Source organism: Stegodyphus dumicola, chromosome 4 (assembly GCF_044657685.1).
Source record: "Stegodyphus dumicola isolate Sdum_Otavi_A_Nest chromosome 4, ASM4465768v1".
NCBI classification, from domain to species: domain Eukaryota; kingdom Metazoa; phylum Arthropoda; class Arachnida; order Araneae; family Eresidae; genus Stegodyphus; species Stegodyphus dumicola.
In genome coordinates this window covers 98,783,146-98,810,061 of record NC_140771.1, presented here as the reverse complement: position 1 = coordinate 98,810,061, position 26,916 = coordinate 98,783,146, and the positions used below count along the sequence as shown (strand labels likewise).

General features: G+C 31.2%; 1 protein-coding gene across 2 annotated transcripts; it reads right to left on the bottom strand.

Moving 5' to 3' along the window:
* Positions 1–1,397: 1,397 nt before the first annotated feature.
* Positions 1,398–25,654, bottom strand: LOC118181226 (brachyurin-like). 2 transcript variants are annotated; one of them, XM_035350315.2, is made up of 7 exons: positions 25,526–25,654; positions 19,222–19,243; positions 17,155–17,228; positions 14,947–15,035; positions 12,300–12,568; positions 7,538–7,677; positions 1,398–1,794 (listed from the first exon to the last, which is right to left on the bottom strand). In XM_035350315.2, the coding sequence occupies exons 1-7, from the start codon at positions 25,589–25,591 to the stop codon at positions 1,600–1,602; spliced, it is 855 nt and encodes a 284-aa protein (XP_035206206.1). In that variant the 5' UTR covers positions 25,592–25,654; the 3' UTR covers positions 1,398–1,599. The 2 variants fall into 2 exon arrangements, with proteins under 2 accessions (XP_035206206.1, XP_085671384.1); XM_085815258.1 differs by having other exon boundaries at positions 17,155–17,225; positions 25,526–25,626.
* Positions 25,655–26,916: the final 1,262 nt, after the last annotated feature.

Here is a 26,916-nt window from a genome sequence, read left to right as displayed (position 1 = left end):
AAATATATTTCCAAAATTTGTCAGGTATATTTTTTGTAAGAACACTGAAGTTACATTAGGATACTCATTACTGTTTCCTATGAAGGTTAAGATTTATTATTGATTATCAGAAAAACTTCATGACATGGTTCTTTTGCACTTGTCATTATACTGTCACGCTGCAAAATCAACGTAAACGAAAAGTTATAACGATTTTTATTTCTTTATCTGCCTTATGTGATTTGTATAACTTGGAAAAATCTTTATAATTACATGTACTTTACTTCACCGGAGGAGACAAATTTCTGCGGAAACTCTTAATAATCTGCTAATAGTATTAATGACAAAAAAAAGCAGAGAATAAATGGTAATAGAGAAAATTAAGCTCGTTCGTGCAGAATTATTGAAATTGAAATATAGGTAGTTACTAACTTGGCCTGATACTCACTGCTAAACGTATAACAGGTCTACTAAAGCCTGAAAATTATTTTGCATTCTGAAGTTTTACAATCTGAGTTGGCAAATGGTAAAACGTCTTGATTAGTTACTTTGTGAAGTAATTAGAGTCTTTGGTTATAATAAATACTTCTCTGTAGCAACATGATTTTCATTTTTATGTTAAATGATCATGATAAAATTAAGATGGAAAAACTGAGTTTCTGTCTAACGAAACAGGAAATAAGTTCTAGTTCACTTGTCCTGGAAGAACTAAAAAAGTTTGAGCATTTCTTGGCTGCTTACTACTAATGTAAGAACTTGTGCAAATTTTAATTTATGCTGTTACCTAAGGGAATGAAAATCGCTCTTATTTGCCAGCATTTATTTTTCTCCATAACATTAACTTCCTATATAAAAATCTTAATTTAAATAACCATTTAAGTACATACAATACTTTTTTCATACCAAGAAGTTTTGGCTTTTACACTGTAAAGTGTATTCAGCAGATAGAGAATTAAAATTTTTTTTATAAAAAACCAGTTTCTTATAAATTTATCTTTAGCACCTTCAGTTATCTTAAAAATTTGCGTTCATTGAACAAAACGTTTGAATTCATTAAACAAAATATGAACATTCCCTCAGTTTAATGTAACATTCGACATTAAACGTATGCATCTAATTTTAATGTATTCTATTCACGAAGCCAATTCTCATCAAATTTAAATCATAGTAAATCGAATAAAATACCGTTTTTCTTTTCCAAAGATGTTCATTTATGAATAAAGATAATTGAGTTAAAATAGTGAGTAAAGGCGTTAAAAACATGATATTTGTTTGTGTACTTGTATCGCTTGTATTTTTTAAGTGAGTAGAGAAATTAGAAAAAAAGTAAATTAAAGTACTTAATACGTTTACTTAATAAATAGTCTAAAGCGCCCAAAATATTTCTCGCAAATCACGCAAGTAATTTATCACATCAGTAAATTTAAATAGTCAGTCAATTTATTTCGCAATTACACAAATTAATTTCTGAAATTCTACAATTCCTTTTCAGTATAATGCTGTAAAAGGGCATTGAATTTTATTTTTATTTTAGTTTTTGTTATATGTTTAATTCTTGGAAAACTATTTTCTTCGCATTTTTGCTTCTTGTAGGTATAACTAATTCTGCTTAATCAATATTCAGGGAACTGACACTGTGCAAACTTGACCATCACCAGCTGTCTGCATTATAAAATCATAATAGGAACTGACACGTGTAAATACAGCTGGACCGATAAAACCGCAGCCAACCAATGCATTGATATAGGAGGCAATTCCAACTTCAACTGGATCCTGTCCGCTTGGGAAATAAACTAAAGGTCCACCTGAATCACCCTAAAAAAAATGAATACAATAAGATATTTAGGTCGAAAGGCGACTAAACGCACGGCGCTTAAAAATTCATCATTTTAGAAATAACAACAGCAAGATTAGGAATCAAATGTATGTTAAGGATATAAGTTCATAGTGATTCATAGTTTGGGCAATAAAATTTAGAAATATGGCTATTTTGCCCAGAGCATAATTTATAAATAATAAACTACTTTGTGCAATGTATAATTTCGTTTCTGCAGTGATAAAAGCTTTTATGTTTAGTCTAATTCCTTACACATTTAACTAATGCCAAAGACTTAAAATCCAAATTGAACTGTATTTGCTTAGCCTGGATGTATAAGAGCGACACCGTTCAACTAAAAGGCCACATTCTCACTTCGTGGTAAAGGTACCCTACATAAACGTCAAAGACAAATGAAAGTTGCAACTAATGAGGAATTATTACTATAGTTCGACCGTCTCAAACGCAACCCTGGCTGGCATTCTGCCAAAATACATAGACTCGTCCAAAAGGGGCGTTATTACCTGTTGCGACATAAAAGTCACGTGAAAGTCTTCTCTTTTCCTGAAAGAGCGAGTGGAGGGAAAGAAAGTTCCCATCCTTCCACCCTATTTTGAGAATAATTCGGTCCGAATGGCGCATGCGTGTTTGCGCTCATGGTCGCGGATGAGGCGGTCAAACTATATAATAATATCATGCCAAATCATAACATTCTGTAATATTTGTAATCAGTCTTGCATATTAATTTATGCGCGAATGTTTGAAAAGCCTGTTTAAAGGATTTCTGCAGAAGCTGTAAGACTGCTATAAATTATACATAGAATTTACTTTCCTCTTTGACTGTCTCAAATCATAATTATTCCTAGTTGCAGTATCTTTCTCGATGTCACTAAAGACATGCTTGATGGTGATAAGTTGTGTCTTCGTTTCCTTGTTTTAAGGGTGGTTGGAGTCACTCTTTGAATAATGCTTCTAATACAGGGTGACACGGGAGAGTTCAGTCATTTTTGAATGAATATTACGCAGTTAATATAACTTCAAACTGTATAATTGTTGTTGAGAAATGTACATGAACTAATGGCATAAATTTTACATTTATTTCAGTTATTATGTAGTCGTGGCCTGCGAAACAATGGGTGTTCACGTGCGATACCTATGATGGAATGGGTGACTGAGTAGCTCAGAGGCTATTTCGCCAGTACTTCATCGTAAGGTCGTATGAAGCAGTTTCAGTACACAAAACCATCTTAAAGCGTGACCGTACGAACAGGACAGCGTGACCGTACGAACGTTCTGACGGTACGTGCAGGACAGAATGTGGTGAAAGTGAAAGCAGAATTCCTCCGTGGTTTCCTACCACTCATCAGCATTACTTTGGAGGCAAGAATCGGTTAAGAAAATTTTGAAAATCGATGTTAAACTGTATGCATATAAAATTGTCTGTCTAAATGCATGGTCGTCTAGTCGGTATAATGGTTAGTGATGCTGATTGCCGTAACTATACTCCCATGTTGGACTGGAAAAGGCATAGATTTCATAAGCGCGTAGTGTCTGTGCGACAAGAGGGCTCTCAAACACATGGAGATTCTTATTGAGAGGTTGATAGTACGGAAACAGGGACGGAAGAATTTCGAACTGCCTGTTAGGTGCTTTCCCTCTGTTGGGGCGGAGATGCACAGTTATTATAGTGAGATTATATCTGAAAGAGCAATGGAGAAGTTCTGATGTCCTGCCTACTTTTACCTTTACCCGTCCGAGCTTATGTAGATCAGCTTTAGTTCTCGGCTTGAAACCTGCATTGGAAAACATGCGCATCAAGTTTCAGATGCGATTTTGTCTGCGCAACACAAATGACATTTCTTTCGACAATTTTCAAACCTAGACTGGGGTTAAATTAACTGTGAAATGCTCGTTCAGAAATGAGTACACCTCCCTGTATTACCCTAGGCACTGCACTATCGTTATTCAACCAGATAATTTAGCGAGAATGCTCGTTTGATTATCGACATCACAATGCTAGTTCAATTTCTTTCATATTGCACTTAACCTTAGAGGTAAAAGTATCTTTCTTCGTATTAATAGGCCCTTCAAACTGCACATTTGCATCATTTTCTTCACAAGATAGCGATTGAAATAAGCACTGAATAACAGAATGATAGAAGCGTTGTAAGGATTTTAAGTTTTACTAACCTTTATTTTATTTTAAAACTAATTAATTACTAACCTCTCTTATCTTCCATTTCCGCCCGGAATAAACGAGAACAGATTAGGTTATGCAAATTGAGCCTGCAAACTGTTATTTAAGTTGTGGCCTTTAGCCAAAAGAGAGAGAGAGAGACATCTCGCTACCTTACCTCGCGCGCACTCTTCAGTCAGTTCCTGTCTGCCTTTAAGGCCAGAACTTAGTTCTCTTGATACTTGAAGACGTATTGTAATTTTCCTCATTTTGCTCACTACATACGAGTTTAAAAGGCCAATCTTCGCGTTACTAGTCTTTGTAAAGTATCTTAGTTCTTCTTTAATTAAGTTAGTTTCTTCTTACTTTTTAAGTTTCAGATCGTAAGTGCTGCCCTGTGTATCCCGAAGTGCGGCATCGGCTGTATGCTGTTGGAAATAAATGGTAATTTAAGCCTTCCTACTTTTCTGATATCTTCTACACACGCACAAACATAGTTTTTAGTAAACTCCCTGACCTACTCAGGACTCCAGTTATGTTTACAAACGCAATCAGAAGGAATAGTAGTCCTGATAGAGTATCTATTTTCTCTTGTGCCGAATAAAATATTTGTTAATGCAATTTAAATTTCGTTATGATTTTGAAGCTTGGAACTCTGATCACTATTTCTTCATTCTTACGTCTAACATGTCTAAATATGGTATTTGAAAACATATTCCTTTCCAGTACTTTTGGTTTTCTTCCTACCTCTTCTTTTAACGAATTTCAATTTTGACGAAATATCTTTCTATTTGAAAATTTATAATCTTAGAATCTTCATAATAAAACACATGAAACAAACTGCGAAATAATATTTTAATATGTCATACGAGAAAACGTTTAGTCTATTTAAAATGCATAATTTATCCACTCGCCTTATCCTTAGCCATTCCGACTGACTGACATCAATATTAATAGCTATGTGTTGTTGAACAAGTTATATAAGTAAGTTCTGTAAACCTTTCATATAATGATTTTTCCTGATATTCAGACTATTTTGCAATGATTATAATCATTACTGCGTTATATTAGGAATTTGTTTAAATTATCAGCAAATACTAATTTGAATATGAGTGGAAATCAACAAATATGTATATTGTATGAATTTGAAATTCCTAATATGACCCTGCAGATAATGGTACCATGCTATAATTATGATTAGTTTCAATTCCAAGAATTTAAAGACTTTTCTATGCTATATTTGAAATTTATCATAGAAAATGTACTACTTCCAGCTACTACATTGTTACTAAAATTTTCACAGTAGTAAGTGAGCGATAATACTGATTTACGTTTTATCTGTTTTGTTTAAATACTGATATTGTTATAAGATTGAATTGAGATAATACTTGAAATTTTAATTTCTAATATAAGTATTTACTGTTCAGTAGATTTAACACGATTATTAAAAAAGTAAAAAAACAGATTATACGGTTTTACGAAACGTTATTAAAAGCTAAGAAATAGAATCCAACTTGTTATTAAGAGAACAGAAGATTAAAGATTAGTGATTTGGTGGATTTTTAAGGGCAGGTAAAATAATATTATAATTTTAGTAGTAAGAACATAGCTCGGTCATTCACTCTCAGTCAGCTTTTCGGCAAAAAAAAGGCTGAAGATTTAGGTTGGAAGCCAAGTTTAGGAAGTAATAAAACTGGTAAACAAATTTCGATCGAAATGTCATCTTATTTTGGTGTAGAAGGGAAGATGTTTACATTCGCTACCTAATTTTCATAAAAGACTGAAAACATTTCGCAATTTGATTTTATGAAGTAACTGCCTTTACTGCTACCGATGTTTCTGTTATATGATTCGGACCTTTTTTTGGAAATTTAAACCTCCAAATGAAGATCAAAGTACAGGAACGTTACCAATGGAACGAAATTCTTAATTTGTAAAACTATAACTGTAAGTGTGCCAGTCATGTATTGTGTTCCCCTTTTTCTAACTCCAGCTCACTTCTGACGGGCAATATGTTGAGTCACAGAAACGTTCAACGGTGTCAAATATCTTCAATGCATTTTTATGATTCGAGAGATCTTTCCAGAACGAGCTGAATGAGAATCGACAAATGCAGCAAATTCTGATAGCTGTGACATATTTTTGAAGTTTTGTAGTCTAGTAAAGCTGTACTATGAAATATTTTGTAAATACTGGTATGTTAAAGTGGTGTTTCTTCAGACTTCCCTTATTATTATCCATAATTTGGATCGTAGAGGCACAGTACCTTTGTACATAAAGGACATCATGCAGCTGAAATTCTTTAACTCAGTTTACATTTATTTTTGATATGTAGGTAGATTTAAGTTTTCGACATCATTAAATGATTAAATTTTAATTGAAAATATCTTTATCCCAAGTAAATTAATTAAGGCTTTGATCATGCTTCGATTCGTCTTTTTCCTATTCTATAAATGAAAGAGTGGGTAAAACAATTCCGGACAGTTGATTCTCTTGAAGGCCAACAACTGGAGGCATTGACATCAGAAAATATTGCTCGTGTCTAGAAGGTGATATCGAGAGATAGGAGATTAAAAGTCAAGGTGATTGTTGCAAGACTGCATCTGTCAAAAGACTGTTTTGCTAATTCCATACGAAAACTTCCATATGAACAAAGTCTTTACCAAATGGATATCCCGAGTTCTTTCAGTAATTCAAAAAGCAGCAGGTGCCAATGCAATTCAGAAATATCAGTGTGTATTTAAGAAGCATAATCACCTCCTTAAATTCCTGACGTAGCTCCAAGTTATTATTACCTGTTCTCCAAACTGAAATCAAACCTACGTGGGAAGAATTTTAATGACAATGATGGCGTGAAAAGCGTAGATGTGGGATATTTCAAGAGAAAATCTTCAGGTTTTATTTTTCAAGGGCATGTAGCTAATCATTAAATTACCCGAAAAACCTTTCAGTTATAAGAAGATCGTATTAAAAAATAAATTATTAAAATTTTGTCTATATCTTTGAGAAGTATATTAGGCTAGAAACGTTTGGATATATCTACGTAATAATGAGTCTCTAGAATGAGATTTCTCGTCCATTTTATTTTTAGCTTGTGAGGGCTAAGAAAATCTACATTTATTCGTATTGTATTCATATAACATTTACAACCTTCATTTTTAAACTTACTTTAATTTTGTTTACTTTCTTTTTTACTGATTTAAGGTTCTAATTTTCGTATACTGTAATCATAAGAACGGTATATGGAAGATTTACGAAAATAAAATAAAGGAAGCAATTTGAAAGTAACATTAGAAATTTCAATTCTTTTAACCAAATACTTTTAAACTATTAAAGAAATTGGAGTACTTGAAACATAATTTTGGAGCAGTGCTACTTTATATTAAAAGTAACACTTAATTTTAATAAATTTTATGAAAAATAAGCGAATGTTTTCAGGATATTATATTGCAAGATTATATCACTGAATACTAAATTAAGTGTTAATTTATGTTTGTGACGCTCAGTTGTTTATGAATTTATTAAATTTCTTTTAATTTGAGTGCTTTGGTATAAAAATTACTTACGTTACAGATGCCCCTAAAAAGGCCTCCAGCACACAGACCGGTATCTGCTAACTGGCCAAAATAGAAGAGGAGAGAACACTGATTGTTTGGTACTACTCTCTGATGAACAAATTGCAGGATATCAGGTATTGGTTGAGCGACTGAAAACAAAATATAAAAGAGCTTTCTTATAGTTTCATTTCATTCGAAAGAAGCAATAATACAGAGGTTAAAAACATTAAATAACATGAACCCTGAAGCTCCACGCAATTCCTCAAGGAATTCCGAAGTTCGAAACTAAATTCAAAAACTATTTTGAATAACGTACGGATTGCATAAATAAAATTCTAAACTAATTCATTGAATATGTTTTATTTCTATTTACATTATTACCTAAAATAATACGAAAAGATTTCATGTGTAAAATTAGAATGAAATAATGATTTCCTTTCCATTTGGTGTATAATGTGTACGGATTCATATATTTTCAGTCATAATTAAAATCACATTTCTTATTAAAGTTTTACATTTTCAATGAATTTTAATACTTAAACCATAAAATTCAATTCACAGAAATTTTTTTTTTTGTGAATGGTAAGTTTAATATACTACATATATATATGTAATAATTCTGACAGGGTACGAGAATACACACTGCAGTTGGCAAATGGAATTGAAAGTGAATCGCTTAGAAAAATATGGCTGAGAGACTGGTTTCAGATACAGAGTGTAAAATGGCAAACATCATTTTGGAGTTATAAAAAACGCCTGAAGGAAATAAGCATCACTTAAACAGTAATTTTTTATTCTTAAATTTAAGAAATAATCATGTCGCTCACGTTTTGAAGCAGAATGGGATCAATCTGTCTCACACAATTTAGATTATGTAATCACATCACGATGAAAAAGACATAGCAAACAAAGAAAAGAGCACCCCCCCCCCAAAAAAAGTGCCAGAAACAAAAGCGGCTAAAGCGATTATAAAAGAGAGCGAGATCAAGGATTATGTATTACGGACTACCTATAGTTCAAAATTATTTACCTCCACATCACTGGCTACGATCTTTACCTAGGCAGTCTTGGCTACGGAGACATATAATCATTGAGCTTGGCGGTTTCCCGTGACCTGCGGGTGTAGCAGGAAACTGCCCCCGGATTCGTGCAGCACCCTTCCATGAGATCGAGAAATGAGAGTGCTGTCTCCGCGGGCCCGGTCGGATTTGTTGGGAAGTGGTAAAATATAAACTGTCGCTTGTAAATATGGGACTAGCGGCAGAGAGGAGTTACTATAGTCACGAAGGTGGCCAATTTTTGCCTTCTTCCCGCCTATTACAGAGGATTTTAGAGGTGGAACAGGGCGTGTAGTGCCAGATAAAATGTTCTGACTGAATACGTCTTGCCTTCACAACAGAATATATAGCTAGAGAGCAGAAATAGGAAAATTATATAAAAACAGATAAAAAGGAAACATCTAGAGGGAGCCACGTGACTCGAAAAAGATTAAGTATTGGAAAAATCATTGAAATGATATGTTTTGATTTTTCTTAAACGGCTTTTAATTTATATACATATATATATATATATAATTTTTAGCTCAAAGGGCGTTAGCTCAGAAGGTCTATTAATTTCGTTTTGTCATTTTGCATTGAAAACTTTAAAAGTCTAAATTACTCTTCAGATTGTTGCCACCAAATATTATCCCCCCGGTATTATATTTAAAGAAATTAAATAATGAAGAATCTGCATAAATGTATGTATGTTTCTCGCATTGTGATGAAACAATGCTACCTAGAGCCATCAAATTTTGAATAATGTAATCCTCCACCGAATAGCTGGTATCTGAAGGCCTTATTTGGAATTTAGAATATGTTTTATTGTCTATTTCATATTTTGTCAGATATTAAAGTATTTTTGATTAACAAACTTAACGATTTCAAAGGGAGCAAGGGCACCACTGTACGAAAAAAAAGAAAAACATTTTTATTCTCAGGGCGCGAGATTGTGTATCGGAAAATGTTAAGATATGCTCATTTAAACATTATTTTGTGACATTCCTGTTGAATCGAATTTTACGGTTTAAGTGCGAAGAACATGATATTTAATAAATAACGGTAACCCAAGAAACGTTAAAAAAACGCCTCTTTGGGCGTAATGTAAAATCTGAAAGCTTTCAGATTTTTATTTTATTTTTTCTTATATTTTGGTATTTTTTTAAAATTTTTCATACACAGTACAACACTAAAAAAGCGGATTGGAAAGCGATTAATGATTAATAGGCTCATTGGTCAATGAAGCTAAATCATAATGTAATAAAGGCAGAAATTTAAACTGCGGGGAAGATGTGATTTTTAAGCCAGCAGATTGATAACAACGCAATTGAGGCCTCTGCCCATGATGATCAGTAGAAATTGAGGTAAGAAAGCAATTTTATGGCAGAGTGGCATGTGAAACGTCCGTCCTTCAAGGTTCCAAATTCCAATTTATTGCGGCTACTGCAACAACAGGGTTAAACAGGGTCGTTCCTAAAAGACTACATTGGGAGACTTCACTTTTTATTGGACGGGGTGCCGAAATGATAGAATTAACTTGTACAGAGAAAGAACAATTATTGAGGAATGAGTTAATTACGTGAATAAGTTGAGCCGAAGATCAAATCGCATGAACTTGATAATAACACCCATATTCGAAGTCCTATCAAATGTTTTGGCGATATAAAGAAAAGGTGCGCCGGTAAGCATTTTGCTACAAACGCCTTAGAGAATGAATTCCACTGTCCTAAGAAGCTGTTGCATTGTGCAGTATTTTGCTCGGAAACCAAATTGCTCGTCAATAAGGAGTTTCTGGCTCCGGTGGAAATTATTCAGGCGTTTGAGTAAGATAAATTCATAAATCTTTGATAATGAAGATAGGAAGGTGATGGGTCTGTAATTTTGAGGATTTGAGTAGTACTTGCCAGGTTTTGGAGTACGCACTATCAGTGCACGTCTCCAGCTTTGAGGAAAATAGCAATGTTACATTAATTCTTCCAAGGATTAAATGAACGTTTTTGGGAAAATGAAATGCTGATTATTCAGAAGTAATACTTAACAAAATTTTGCAACTGGAATTGAGTTTAAAAATATTATAGAGCATATAGTATTGTACGTTTCCTCGGCAAAGTAAATCATAACATATTTCATGGAATTTCTGCCAAATTTTTAATGTAACATTTCAATTGTAATCATTTAATATACCAAATGGAATTATAATGTACTATATATTGGTTTTTCATGTGACTGGAGCGCTGGAGGCAGAACTAAACATTTTATTAGAAATTTCTTGCCTAAAAGGGTTACAGTAGTTCTTCCAGGGGTTAACTGAACTTTTTTTGGAAAAATGAAATATTGATTATTCAGAAGTAATACTTAACAAAATTTCGTAACTGGAATTGAGCTTAAAAATATTATAGAGAATATAGTATTGTACGTTTTATTAAAAATTAAATTTTGTTGTTTAATGAAATTTAATACCTTCTAAAATTTTCATTAAGTTGCTCAGGCAGCATATCACAAAATAGAAAGCAATATACTGATACGTTCAGCAAACTAAAAGAAAAAATTGCAACAGTGATAAGTCTTCACTATTTCTTGTAGAGAATGAGTATCGATTCATCGATAATTCGCTTAATAATGCAATGCTTAAAATCCTCGTCCTGTTATGTTCTACTATGTATTTTAAATATTGCACTGTCCTGTTTATTATGTTCATTTGATTATTTAGCGTAAGATGCCAAAATAGATTAAAAAACGTATAACATGTATGCTCCTTTAAAACTGATTAAGTGGAATAATTTCATAAAGAAATTTTCAATATAAAACATTTAGCATTTTTTGTTAATCAAAATGTAACACATATGAAATTATTCTTTGCTTCATGCAATCAAATTGGATGCTATTAATAGATTTTCGCTTTTAAACAGGGGCTTACCGAAGGGAGGGGATGTCGGATCACTCCGAACCTCTGATCAGGCGGGTTTCCAAAGAACCTTAAATTAAGTATATGCACCTATGTGTGGGGATTGAAGCTAAAAGGTGGTCTGCATCGAAACTGTTAAAGTTTATTATGAGAGAAAAGTTAAATATGATTAAAAGCTATTTTCGATCAATAATGATCCAAGTAAGACTTAGCCGTTTGAAAATCCTTTCAATTGAAAATGCAACAGATAAAAACATTAATATTGATGAAACTATAAAAAAAAAATCAGGATTCAAAGTTCGCAAAAAGCATTTTTAGCTTTTTTGATTGACATAAAAGTTAGAAATATTTTCTTAAACCATCAAAGATGGCAGAATAGATGTAAGTCGTTTTTAATTTAGTATCAAAATTCTCAAATAAATGTTAATTATATATTTGTGTTGACAATTTATGTGGTGATCATTCCAATAAGGGGAGGGGGTTCTAAGGAGATTTCCAACCAAGATCTTAGTAGCTTTAGATATGCCATTGCTTTTAAAGCCATTTTCTATAATAGAATAATATTATTTGATTGATAAAGCTGAATTCAAATGAGAAAACATAGCACTCAATGACCCTACACTGAAGCGTACAGTGCTGTTATTGCTTTCACAAATTAAATCTTCGTGAAAGGAGACCTTTGAGAAGGACTAAAATTATTAAAATTAATTTATATATTCCATTTCCAAATATTTCGTTTACTAAAAACTGATTGTAAATAAAGAAATTTTTAATATACATAACGTATTATTTTTTAATATTTAAATTAGCAAAAACAAATTACACATACTTCTGCTTCGGCTTGTGGTACCCCATCCCATGGCTGTTACTCTTTTATAGTCTAAAGAACCTGCGTCTGGCCCTGCAATGCAGATTGGGGAAATATTCTCGCCCAACGGAATTTCGTCTACAGTTTTGAAAATAGCGACATCGTTCTGCAGATTTCCGTAATCAGGATGCGGAGTGACGCTTCTAAAATTAAGACGAACCATAGGAGAACTTTTGTTTACATTTCCAGCGATTCCATAGAAGAGATCTGCACTCTGTAATTGTTCTTCTCTAGGGGGAAAATAGCAGAAGAGCAATATATTTTCAATAGTAAAACTTTCGAGGGAGATTATAAGTTCACAGAACATAAATTAATAAATTTAATTAATTTTATTATTTGATTGTTCGCTAAAGTCTACAGCAAAACCACAAATTTACTTCACAAATCGAATCGAAGAACTGTAACTAGTTCTCTTGTTGAAATAAATAACCCATGCAACCATGCAATATTCTTTTGTATAGTTTTATCGTTTCGAGATTGCATCATCTGAATATATACAAAATTTTGATCTCACTCAGGCTTAAATCCTATTATCCCTTTTCTAACTTTTAGGGACTATATTCCGTTATTTTAAGTCGAACTTTACATTTAATCAATTTTAACATTTGGTTATTTTAACACCTCAGTCCTTAAGAATATACTCAGATTCTCACCTTTTAGTTTATATACGGCATTTACGCATTTTCAGATACATGCTTCTGCATTTTTTTTTCAAACACTAATGTCATACTGGGCAATACTTTAATTTGGGTTTGGTGAATTAACTTGGTTTTGTGTCTGTTACTCTTTTATTCTACACACATGAAAGACTTAATTTAATTTACTTTAATTTTTTATTCTTAAGAGCACGCGTTTTTAGGTTTTTCAAGTTTAACCCCTTTCACTGAAACACAAAAACAACTTACTTTTTTAATCTTCTTCTCTCTCCCTGTCTCTTCATAGATTGCAGTCATAGTTTATATATATACACGTATAAACTACGGCATTTTGCTAAAGCAAAAAGTTTAAATTAATTCATTTTTTAGAGTTCTCTTTATTTTTTAAATAAAGAGAACTCTAAAAAGTGCATACGCCCCCCGATGTTTGAATTCAAGTGCATGTATGTTTATATATCTTTGCATGGATATCAGGTACTACAAGATCATGAGCTTCATTAGAAAGAACAAAAGGGAAAAATATTCGATAATCTAGAAACGGTTTTGCAGGAAGCAATAAAAAGAAATACAGTTTTAAATGTGTAGAAGGTTTTAGCTTTTCACAAATTATTTTGCGAATGAGTTTTGTAGATAAGAGAATGGGGTATCGAAAATAGTTGAACGAATGTATTCTTTTAGAAAGAATTGTTGCAAACAAATATTAGTAAAAATAAAAAGCACTAAAGTTTGTGACACAGTGTTCAAATTCTTATGGAATTATAATATAAAATACTGGAGACTTGCCTCTTAAATTTTTAACAACGAGAAAAAAGCAACCCGATAATATTATTTAAATATAATTTCAGTAATTCTAGTAGATGATCGGCTTCAACAGGGCTGCTGCTTAATCTAAGATACTGATGTTTGTGACATATCAAACAAGATTCGGCATACTGATCGCAATTTATGGTACTTATAACTAATTATACGCAGCTTCATAAAAAGTCAGCAACTCATTTGAGACTTTCTAAATTAGAAATAAACGTTTGTTTGACTATCTTTACCGCATAATACTTACCGCTGTTTTCGTAGATAGTAATAAAGATAAGCATTTTAAAAGAAATAAGAAAATGCATGAAAAAATCAAAAATGTTTCTGAATGATATTTATATCTGCATACTTATGTATTAACGGAACCACCTTAGCACAGTTGGGCAAATTTTACGAAAGAAAAATAATCATCCCCTATAATAGTGAACAATATTTATTTCACACAAATATATTATTATATATTATTACAATTGTATTTTACGCTTTAACTACATGTTTAACTAAAAAGTAATCAATAAACCTACTTACAATGGGCTTTTTTGTCGTTTGTTGTGGTGAAAATTTTGTAGCTATCGCTTTAGTAAGACTCAAAGCAATTTTTCTCTTGGCAATTTTGTTGCAAAATTTTGCTGTTTCTTCCACTGCAGGCAAATTGTATAAACGCGTACTTTAAAACTGATTTTAAAGGAAAAAACATTACAATTTGTCTGCAAAACCTTTGGAATACAACAAAAAAAAAAAAAAAAAAAAGAGAATGCATACGAAAACGGCAACGCGTTTGTTGAGACTGAAGAATTATTAATCACATAATTTTCTGAAGAATTATGATGCGTGGCGTGAAACTGCTAGAATCTGACACTTTTTGAAACTTCGACGATTTTTACTAAAATGATTGCGATAAGACGTAAATATCTTCATATCCTTATAGCTGGTGAATAATATTAATCGAAGTAACCGTTAAATATGAAATATATAAATCCACATTTTCAAATAAATGTATGATATGGAAAAGCGTGGATTAGCTCTTGTTACTGAAAATACTCAAAAAATACACTCAAAGTATGACAATCCTGAGAATAAATTTTGCATAAAGAAATGCAGTTATAGAGTATTAAAATCTTTATTGAAATTTTAATACTTACAAAACTACGCAATGAGCAGCTGTTAGGACTGTAGTCGGGGAAATTATGGAGGCTGTACATATAAACTGGTTGTTGTAGTACAGTGCAACCTGTATTTAAAATAGGGAGTAATGTGACATTAACGTGAATAATATAATTAGAGGGTTTAATGCTAATAAATACTAATAACAATTTAATATTAAAAATAAGAAAAGGACAAAATACTTCAAATACAGGTTTAAAAACAATAAAGATTAATATAAAATTAAATGTTGAATATGTAATCTAAAAAGTGGACCGAAAGACGCAAAAGCAAAAAAAAAAAAAAAAAATTATTCTTTGTCTAATTTATTTCAGTCGATTGTATTATTTCCTCAAATTCATTATATTAATTTAAGAAAGTATTAAAAAGAGGAGAGAAGATTAAATTATTTTTTACAGCTGAATTATTGAAATAAAACTTTGCTCGTTTTCACGTGATTAAAATTATCTGATGCAACATAAATTAAAAATTTTAGGAAATACACAAAAATTTTGTTAATGACAAGTTTAAATGTTAAGTTTGCAAATGAATATGTTTACGCTTGAAACATATTTACATAAAGGTTGATTAAAAATACCTTTTTGTAGGAATGTTAAAGTTGGAAATGGCTGAAGTCGTTTATGGTTTAATTCATACATGATTTTAAGGACACATTCTGCACATTAAGGGAAGTTTCTACTCCAAACTACCTTCCCTTTTCAGGAGGCTGGGACATATATATGTCTCTCAGGTTCATTACTTTAATTATGTCTCAAGAAATTTCAGTAAAGTATGGAGATTTAAAATTTACTCTTTAATATGTAGTAGGAAGTGTAAGGCCCTGTTGATTTACTTTTCTGCTCCTTCCTGTAAAAATAGCTGACTAAATGGCGTTAAAACATTGGTCCCTATAGCCCACGGCAAAAAGTTAAAGAACAATTTACTGATAGAAACTCTTTTCGTAACAGTTCCGTAAAAGCTAAAAAGCTTTTGTTACACCTGCAGTTTACTGAACGAACTCATGCAATTAAAACTGTAGGGTTTAACATCATTTGGTTCATTTGTTAAATTAAAACCATGAATCTTCAACCAGCCTTTGAAGAAAATGTTTATTCATGAAGCATTTTGAAATCCTCAACGTGTTAGATACATTAAAACATGTAAATTAAATTAAGGTGTGGTAATATAAATAATAAAATTAATGAAAGGACTGGAAAAGATTGCTTCAAGTTGGAACAAGGGCCATAAATATATAATAAGATCTATGATTTTGATTACATCTATATTTGAAAATGATATAAACGAAAATTTAGTCATTTTGTGTTATGTCAAGGTATATGGGTCTTACTTATGTTGAAGATTGTGTTTACGGTAGGTTAAAAAAATATCTGGCATATGGAAGAAACCATAGTTCTTTCAAAATCCTCATAATGTAAACTTGTTTCAGAGTATGACTGCAATACCTGTTTTTTCGTTTTTTGATGGAATATTTTTCTCGAATTTTCTAATCGATTTTTTTATTGGTATCGCATAAACACATCCTTCATCATTTTCACTCCTGTAGTTGAAGGTTTAATCAAATCTTTGGAATCAGTACCACAAATTTATAAGAATTATGGTGGATTTCCTTTGTATACAGTTTCTAATAACGGCTTCAGGGGATTTACTTATATTCCCCGAAGGAGGATAATACATAGTATTTTCTTGTAATTAGCCACTAATGGGCCCACTGTCATTTTAAAAGGAAAAGAGGATTTAAGTATGTCCATACGATAAATATCTTGCCTGAGAACCTAAAACAGCAAAGGCAAATTGTATATCTATATTGTGTATATCTATCATATCAGGTATATTGTATATCTATCATATCAGGTATTCTACACGTAAAACCTGATAAAATGAATGTAACAAATGGTTTGACTTCACCATAGTCAGCAGAATTTCGCAATTAGGTACTATTATTTGATGAGTAAGTTACAAATAAAATTACTGTTAAGGAATGCTGTTAAGGGGAAATCTTTCATTTATGACTATCAAATTATATTTCTACGTAAGGCATGAAAACTACTTCCTTAAAATTTATAATAAAGATTGATTATTAAAAAATTATTATGATTGACAGATATATTGTAATCTGTTTAACATCATAGTACATTAATATTTTTTTTAACAAAACAATGGGGTTTTGAAAGTGAACTTTATCTTACTGTCCATGGAAACATTCCTTGCTCCGCACTTGTTCCTCCAATCACTCTTTCTATTTCATTAGGGCTTGAATCTGCTGAAGGTTAATATCACCAATAAATTTTAGGTTGTAATAATAATTAAATACAAATTCATTCATTGCAGAGTTCATTAATTTCATTTAATGTTCATAAATTTTCATCTTTATTTGCTTGTTTTTTCATGTTGTCTCTCTGAGTGTTTAATTTTATATTAAAACAAAATTGATATATTAAATGATGATAATTTTTGCATCGATAATTATGTATTATATAGCGGGATAGCTTTAAAATATCTTCAGACGCTATATATATGATCTGTTCGACATAAGAACTGGCCAGCCAAATTTCTGGTGAAGATTCATTAGACTTGTTCAAACAAGATACATGAAAAATGTGCAGTGTTCCACCGGGAACTCGAACTCTGGACGTTCTTAATGCCGAACGTGATTTTCAATTTCCCTGTGAAGGCACCCGATAAGAAGGAGAAAATTCCTTATAATCTCCTCCATTTACAGGATGAATAAGGAGAAGAGGACCCAATCGCCAAATCTTGGTTGGTGGTGATGAATTATCGTCCAGCACCTTTTAGCTCAAACCCTACTGTAGAACTGAAAAAGAAGAAATGAGCGATGTCTTCCTAGGAATTCGAACTCTGGACCTTCCAATTGCTAACTGAAAGAGTTTCCATTTTCACCCAGAAGACACGCGGTAAGAAAGAAGAGAATACCTTATACTAAAACAAATATTATCTACATATTTGAACAGCATTTTTAAAGCCATACATTCTTTAGATGTAATAAAAGCTTTGAAGGCTCTCAAACTAGACACTCCTTTCAACTTAAATTTGGTAAAATATGCATTTTATCTTTTGCAAGTCCATCTCTTTTGCATCATAAATATTCATAACTTTATAATAAAGAAATAAAATCATTTATCGAACTCATACTTTATTATAAGTTTTCTTCTGCAGAATTTAAAAGTCAAAACTATAGTAGAACGATACCAGGCGTTGGCAACCTTTTAGGCTGCGGGTATCAAAATCAGTTAAAATGTATTAAGTAGACGTTTCTGGTCCGTGGTATTTCCTTGTGATATCAGTCTTCTTTCTTTGTGAATAATAATATGAATTTTATTGAGAAAACAATTACAAACTTTAAGCACAAATTTAAAATTATAACTATAATTCTTATAAAACAAACATAACTATGAACTTTATTTTTCTGTTTAATGTCAATAGTTCCCTTGATGTTGAATTTATGATGTTTAGTAAACTCTGCTTTATAAGTTAGTCCTCTTAAGATTAATTCAAGCATCTGAATTTTTGGTAGTTCAGTTTCTCCTGTTCTTATTTAAAATAAATTTCACGTGTAAAAATATTTGCTCTCATTTACAAGTTGATATGAATGCAGACAAAATGGTAACGCCAAATTTATATAATTCTTAAAATTATATTACAGTTCTTACGTTTTAGATATAAAAATGCATTTTATTGTTGCAACTTTGTAATCGAGCAAAAATGCTATTGTTATTATTTATTTTCGGTTTATTTTTTATCTATTCTATAAGTGCTCATTTCGTATTTACGTTTTATAATTTATTTTCATATACTATACTTTATTTTCAAAACTCAAATAGGTCATTTGGAATTATGATATGGGTCACTCGGTGACTCGTGGTTGACGAGGCCTGATCTATACATTAAAAATATTTTTACCTGAAAATCAGATTTTACTGAATACAAGAACACTTAATATGCATCTTAAAATAGTACATAGTTTTAATCTAAATTATCATACTGGAAAGCTAATTTTAATCTTGTTTTGTGCATCAGCAAAGTAAATTATGTAGATATGAAAGTCAGATATTTAAAGTTTAGCAACTGCAAGTATTAAAATTATACATTATCACGTTTTCTACCAGTTCAAAATCTAAATTTAACAGAAATCTTAGCAGTGTAGCTAAGAAGAATATTTATTTTAGTTATAGTAAATTATTTTCAGAATTTAAACAGTTTCTTATATACTGGAAGAGTTTGAAAATATAACTTACCTCTTTCTTGAAGCTCTTCCAGCTAAAAAGAGGAAACGAAAAACGAATTCATTACGTGATAGTTATTAAAACGTAAAATTTTTGTTGTCATATTTGACAAAATGTAGATTATATGCATTACACTTAAAAGTACAAATATTTTATGCTAATTAAAATAAAAATAATAAAATAAAGTAAGAGTTTAGGTAATTGAAGAAATGAAAGTAAAAAAGACCAAATCATTATAAATATTTCTGTATTTGCTATATCCAGAAAATGGTAAATGTGATTAAGCAGAGAACATGCACTATATTGTGCTTCCATAACGAAACTTCTGAAACAGAAATGCTTGAATTATTGTAAGAGCTTTTTTGGACGTCATTATATCAAAAGTAAGAACTTCATTGTTTGACAGCAAATTAGTTTTAGAGCTGGAAAATGTTTAAGGAAGACAGAAAATGAATCGAAGAAGAACCATGCTCAGATAGACCATCCATATTAACTAATGAACTGTGGTCAGATCATAGATTTGACGCTTAACGATCAATTTTAACAACTAGATATTTTATTGAACATGTTCCTAAATTCTTTGCTTTCTCTTAAACAATTTTGAGATACCATTTCGTTTAAGCTAATAAGGCTTAAAAAGTTAAACGACACCGAAATGATTACGCCAGAATTATTCAAGAATAAAAGTAATGCTGGCTTCTTTCTTCGACTGCCGTAACATTATACATCATGAATTCCTACCAATTGGCAAAGAAAGAAAAACAAAAAATTAATTAAAAATATTATTTGATAATTTTTTGTCATTGCGTGATGAAATTCGTAGAATGGCAGATAACTCATTTATTTTGCTCCATGATAATGCGCAGTTGTCTGTGAGTTTTTGACCAAATATTTCAACAAATTTGCGAACTCCGTATTCACCTAACTTATCACCATCAAACTTTCGCTTATATCTGTGTTAAAAAAAAAAAACTTGGCATGAACGCGTTCAACTTGGAGAAGATGTAAAAACTGGACTAAAAATGTTGGCCAATAATCCCAATATCTTCTGATCCCAACAGTATTTTATGATATATTTTAATATTTACCTTACAGGCTGAGTGAATATCTTCTCAACTGTAACCATAAAGGAGATCTGGGGAAGATCAAGGGAAATTCTTTCTTCCAATTAGAGCAGCGTGCATAACTCTTGTGCGCTTTCATTAGACTGACAAGCTATTATTAAGAGGTCACAAAAATTTTCTCCTAACTAGCAGCTGTTTTGTATGTCAACACATTTTACAGAGGGTGTTTACATATTTTTAGCATGATTTGGATAAAGAATTGAAAAAAAATTAAATGCTTCGGAATGAAAATTTCAGAGAACAGTGTATTATTTAAATATATTCTTCATTTTAAATAAATGCCGTATATAAACAAAATATGAAATCAAAAACATGTCTGCACTTTCTGAAGAAAAATATACCTATTTCATAATACAAAACATTGCGAAATGCATAGTATTGAAATTTCCAAGTTCAAAATAAGCAACAACAAAAAGAAAAAAACGTTCAATCATTAATTGTACATGGAAACAAGACTCCAGGCGAATTCTCGAAAAATATATGTACAGTTTCTAATATTCTTTTAAAGTAAATTGTTAGTGATAACAGAAAATAAGCCGACTCAGAATTCAATTACAAAGTATTTAAATACATCTGTAGCAAAAATAAATAAAATAATAAGCCAAGACTTACAGCTTAAAAAGCTAAGAAACATAGTCTTCACGAGCTTCTGCCGTGGGATGTTGCTTAACGCGGAACCATTTGTAGAACTCTGTATGCAAACTATTTAACGAGAGATAAATGGAAATACGTTGTGACGAAATATAGGTTTACGTAAATGCCTGAAACAACAAAGAGAAAAAAATGTAAGAACTTGGTTCCGCCAATGCAAAGAAAGTTTTAGTAAGGGGTTTATATTCTCGCAGAAATAATAGGAAATTAAGGATAAATGTCCAAATGAACCTAAGGAGCTGTTAAAAAATCTTTTGCGTCCGATATTTACAGCAAAAATTCCAGTTCTTTATTCCAATGACTTTCCAAGAGCGAAACTTCATCAAGACGAAGCAACAAGACATACTTCGAAAAGTACCACTGCATTGCTCATTCAGGTTTTGCACACTTACCCACTATCGTACCATTGGTTTCTTGAAAAGAGCTTTCTCTAAACTTAAACCCACCGCGGAGGAGATCGACCAGAAAAAGGCTATGAGATCGAACATTAAAAAATGACTCTTTACATTTTTAACATAAATTAAAAGGCCCTGAAATCATTCTAACGAAGTGTAAACAGCCTTTGTTCCTATTACAGAGCCTATTTAAATATTTTAGAACAATTTTGACAAAAATAGCTACAAAAATTTAAAACGCTTACAAATAAATGTGAGATAATAAGTTAGTATTCTTAACTATCCTCTGATGAATATCATTTGCATTGGAAACCTGGACATGTAAACAATTTTTGAATAGAAGGCTGTACTTTTGCTCTTTTCAAAGAAAAATGCATATAGTTAGAAAAAAATTAAAATAATCTAATTAAAAATTTTTAATACAGATTTAATTACATAATTATACAAAAAATAGAAACCTCTAAGCATTGCTTTTACACTAAAAGAAAACGGTAGGAAAATTTAGACTAAAAAAAAATCACTAAATTTCTAAATATAATTCTGTCATCATTAAATAAAGTAATAATAAATCTAAATTTTAAGTCGTCATTTAACTAAATATATAGTTGAATACGGAGTACATTTTAGAACTAGATCATTTAGTTAGAGATAATTGGAAATAAATTATTTCTTATTCATAAAATAGGTATTTATCTCAAAATGCCAGGAAATGGTATGTAAATTCAAAGAAATTCAGTTATTCAAGAGAAAGCTTCTGTTGTTGGTTTGAATTACAATGCAAAAGTTAAAATTTGAAAAGTCGAAAACGTGTTAAATCGTTGGATTTTGGAATAAAAATTTATTTCTTATTTAAAAAACTTCATCTTATTACATCAGCGATGACATGGAGTATAGCTCAGTTATGATAAAGCTATTAACCATGCATTCAGATCTAGCGTTAATTTTTGTGAAAAAAGGAAAAAAGAGATTGAATTGGTATATTTTGTATATAATGCATTTCTTGGAGTATTTTAAATTTATTTTGTCATCTGAAAATTGAAGGAAAAAAATTATGCGAATAATTTAATTTCCGAAGAGGGTGGTTCTATTATACATTTTTAAATATGAAGTTTGAACGACATCTGTAATAGTTAATTTCATTCGTTAGAATAAAATCAAGATGTCACGAAAAGGAAATCACCAATTTCGATAATGTACCGAACTCAAGCAAACTGAAAGATTTGTTTGAACTGTTGACGATGTTTTAACATCAGAAGATTTAGAGGAAATTCATGCAAGAAACCATTCTACAAAGAAATTTACATAGTTATCGTGACAAGCGTGAAGAATTTGTTATGTATTTTCTATTCTTGAAGATTTTAACGAAAAATTTCAGTTGAAAAATTTCTCGGAGTCTCAGAAAATCTGCCGACGAATCATTAGTAAAAATAGAAAAATTTCAGTTTAAAAATTTCTCGGAGTCTCAGAAAATCTGCCGACGAATCATTAGTAAAAATAGAAAAATATCTAAATTTTATTAATAAACAATCGAACTTTAGTGATGAAAGACGTTAAAAATCTTCTATATCCTAGGTGAATGTAAAGCTTTCGGAGTGTAATCTTCCTACTTTTCAGGCCAATTTGAATCCTGATTGAGTTTTAAATTATATTTTTCAGTTCAGTTAAATCTAACGAATATCTCATTGATATTAAAAAATTGCATTATCTGGAAAATGAAGAATGATGCTGGAAGATTTATTAGGCGATTCGAAATAACCCCTAATAAATTCCTAATTAACAAAAATGCTTGGGACATTTTAATCAACAGATATGATAATTAGAGAGAATTAGAATTTTCTTAGTGTAGAAAATTATTTAATCTGAGAATTATAAAACTAACATTTGATTCCATTCAAATGATGACAGATAACTCGAATTCAGTTAGTGGAAATTCTTCTGATAAAAACTGAAACAGGGTTCTTGTGTACTTTGCCAATTATTACACCTTTTGTATATATGCGAGAAATTTCTTAAAAGGAATTTTGGTGAACGTTGTAACGAAGATAACCTTTTTTTAATTGTTTGAGACCAAATTATAGAGTTTCGTCATGCCTCATCACTATATCCTGCAGGGCATGTACACAAGAGCATCATACAATTATTCAGATCTTTCGAAGTGATAAAAACATTCAGCTGAAAATAATTTACAGTCTATCCCATACCAAAATCAAACCTTATGACAACCTTCTGCTAACATCTTAGAAGAGTAGTAACTTTGCTTCACAAGGAATATAAAAAATTGTAATTTAATTTTGCTTGCAACAGCTGTTATAAAAACACAGAATAATGAAAGACATTTGTTATTGATAAACTACCGGTAACTATCAGAATGTTATTTTTTGAAAAAATGGCCTACATTCCAATACATAGTCCAACCCAATATATAATAATAACAGCATTATAACAACCTGATGGATATTGAGCAGATATCTAACGACGATTGAGCCGAACTTGATTCACTCGGCTTAAATCCACAGGGGCACCCTAAAAGTCTTGGCCACAGTTCCCAAGAGGGACATCGAAGAAACGAAGGAGAAGGGAGCGAACAAACGACCTGGATTTGATTTCGAAGGATGGAGCACATCAGCAGTAGACAAGGCTACAATGAGCTCAATCGTAAATAACAGAAGTAAGATTAAATAACAGATTTAGAAAGTTTCTGAAGCATGAGAATACCCGCCACGTCCGAATAGCTTATCGAAGAATCTGCACAAAATATATTTCAAATAATAAATGCAAGAGAAAAGGAAATGGATGACATGCTAATACAAAAAATGCAAATACAAAATGAATATATTGAATAAAATAAAAATAATTAAGGGAATACAATTTACAATAAACTAGTCCTCGCAGGGTAAAACTATGTACAGCAAAGGAAAAGGAAAATTATGCGAATATTTAAAAATTTTTCAGAACCTAGGACTAAAAAGCTAGAGCAAAAAATGCACGAGGAAATGTTGTACTCTTTGACTGTCCTATGATACACGTGATCAATAGATTATTGTGCTTGTAAAACAACACATACACACAGAAAAGCGCTTTTTTTTAAATTTTCACTAAAAACACTGGAATAAGAAAATGAAAAGAAGCTGAGCAAAAGACTTTTTCAAAGCTAAATAACTTATTTTTCGTTCTATCAGAAATATCATTTTACCTTAGAAATCAGGATATAGATTGAGAATGCAGAGAGAAAGCCATCATATATTGCTTTCCATAAATATTTTTCTTTCAAACCCTGATTATTATGTAAAATATTTATTTCAAAAATAAATACTCTGCACATTTCCACCTGAATGAAATTTTTGGTACTTTCACTTGTTAAATGTAACTGATACTAAAAAAATTAAAATAAATATACTTTTAAAATGTCCTTTTTATATAATTTTCTAGTTGTTGTTTTATTTATATGATGGTCTGAGACAATGAAAGTAAAACAATCTTCGGGGAAATTCAAAATGGTTATACACCACTGTTCTACAGGTTCAAATAATAATTACTGACTCTAGCATCCATACTCTTTATTTATTACTCAGTTGTTACATTATCATGTCCTTTAGGAGTTACCTTCCTTCAAAATTAGGGGCAGAACTGCACAGTTAGTGCGGTACCTGTATAACCTATGATGAAATTCTGGTGTCCCACCCATTTATACTCATACTTATCCCTTACGGATTCGTAATAATTCGCTCTTTCGAAATATGAAAAATATTATTCCTATGTTACAATTCGCAGTACATAGTTTGGAGAAAAGAGTTTCATAAAAAGAAGGGCAAAATACTTCACAATCAATTGCGCAAATTTCCAGTTGGTAGTAAATACTAGATTTTTCTGCAAAGTAATAAAAAATACTGACTTTCATTCATAAATTTAAAATCTTCTTATGCATGTGCAAGGAACATGAACCTGATATGAATCGCCTCAAGCAGGTCCCAGCTACTGGTCAACAAAAAATTGCATGAGGAATAAATTGTTTATATCACTTCAAGCCTGAAAGCTTTCTAGGGTTTCTTAAGCTGATATTTTCTCGGTAAAACAAACATAACCAATATTTTTTTTAAAAAAATAAAATTTTATATTATTTTTAATCCTTGTTGAATTTTATCTTACCACAGCTGAAGCCGTTTGCAGCATCACGATCATTGCAAGAGCAAATGACAGTTGCCTGAACGCCATTGTTAAAGCAAGCGTAGATAAGCAAAGTTACGTTAACTCCTGGAGCTTTTTATATGATCTAAACATATGTAGGAAGAAAGAAAATGACATTTGAAAACCCTGTTGGCATTTAGTTAATGTAACCTTTCAGCTGAGTGAAGATTTGCATTTGCAGTGCATTTCATAAAGAAATTAACAGCTGTGATTTAAATAATATTATGTCTTTAGAGAGTATGAATAGAAGCCAATTATACTGCCTATTAACTTATTAACTTTTATTTTTGGAAGGATGCCTTCGAAACTTTGCAAATCAGAAATTTTTGAAAAATTGCCTTTTATTTTTTCTTATCCAATTCTATGTAAAACAAATAGGAAAAGCGGAATTTAGAGAGGTTCCATCTATCAATTTAATAGAAAATTGTTTTTGAAAATCATGCTATGCTTTTACAGTAATTATCATTTTGAATAATTTCATATTTTCTCGTTTACTATTTTTCGTTTAATTTCTCGTTTACTATTTTGCTATATTTTAATTCTACATATTATAAAACAAACATAAAACATTTAAATTAGTTACAGTTTCAAACAAGATTGAATATGTAACGGATTTAAAAGTTTTGTTTGTATTTTATAATTTTAATACCAGTTGTTGCAGCTATCAGCGGATAATTGGATTAGGATTTCAGCTGCTTTTTTACATTGCATTTAGTCATTAATTCTACATAGTTAAACGATAGGATTGCTAATAAGACCGAAAACAGAGATGCAGAGTATGCAGTTTACGGGGACATTGGTAATTAATGGTATCACAAAGGGTTGACGTTAGGCAATTTTTAACTGAAATTTAAAGATACGTAGGAAAGTTTGACAAAATTTTGTGAGCCTAAATGATATTTTTTTGATACACAGAGCATTTGTTCCAGTATTCCCTTTCCTTGTGTAATTTTTCTCTAGCTAGCTTTCCCTAGCTCCCCTAACTTCAGGTAATTTTCCTTTTCCTCAAGGTGTTCAGGAAGCGAGTTCTTTAAATTTTAAAACGATTTCGTCCACACTGCGATCGCTGATATCTCGTCACAATAATATTGAAAAGCTTCAAGAATATCTAACGTTCTTGATGGGTCGGAAGATAATTGCATGTGAGAAGGTAGAATGAAGGGCGACGATGACGATGGACACGATTGCAGGCTGTAGGAGACAACACAAACAGCACTTCTAGCAGCGTTAAATGATTTCAGAGCTAGGAATTAGTATTGGGCAATGATAAAAGACGGCGAGATTCAAGATACAGAGAAACAGAAATGAAGATAATGTTAATATTATCATGTATTCTGACTGGAATGTAAGTT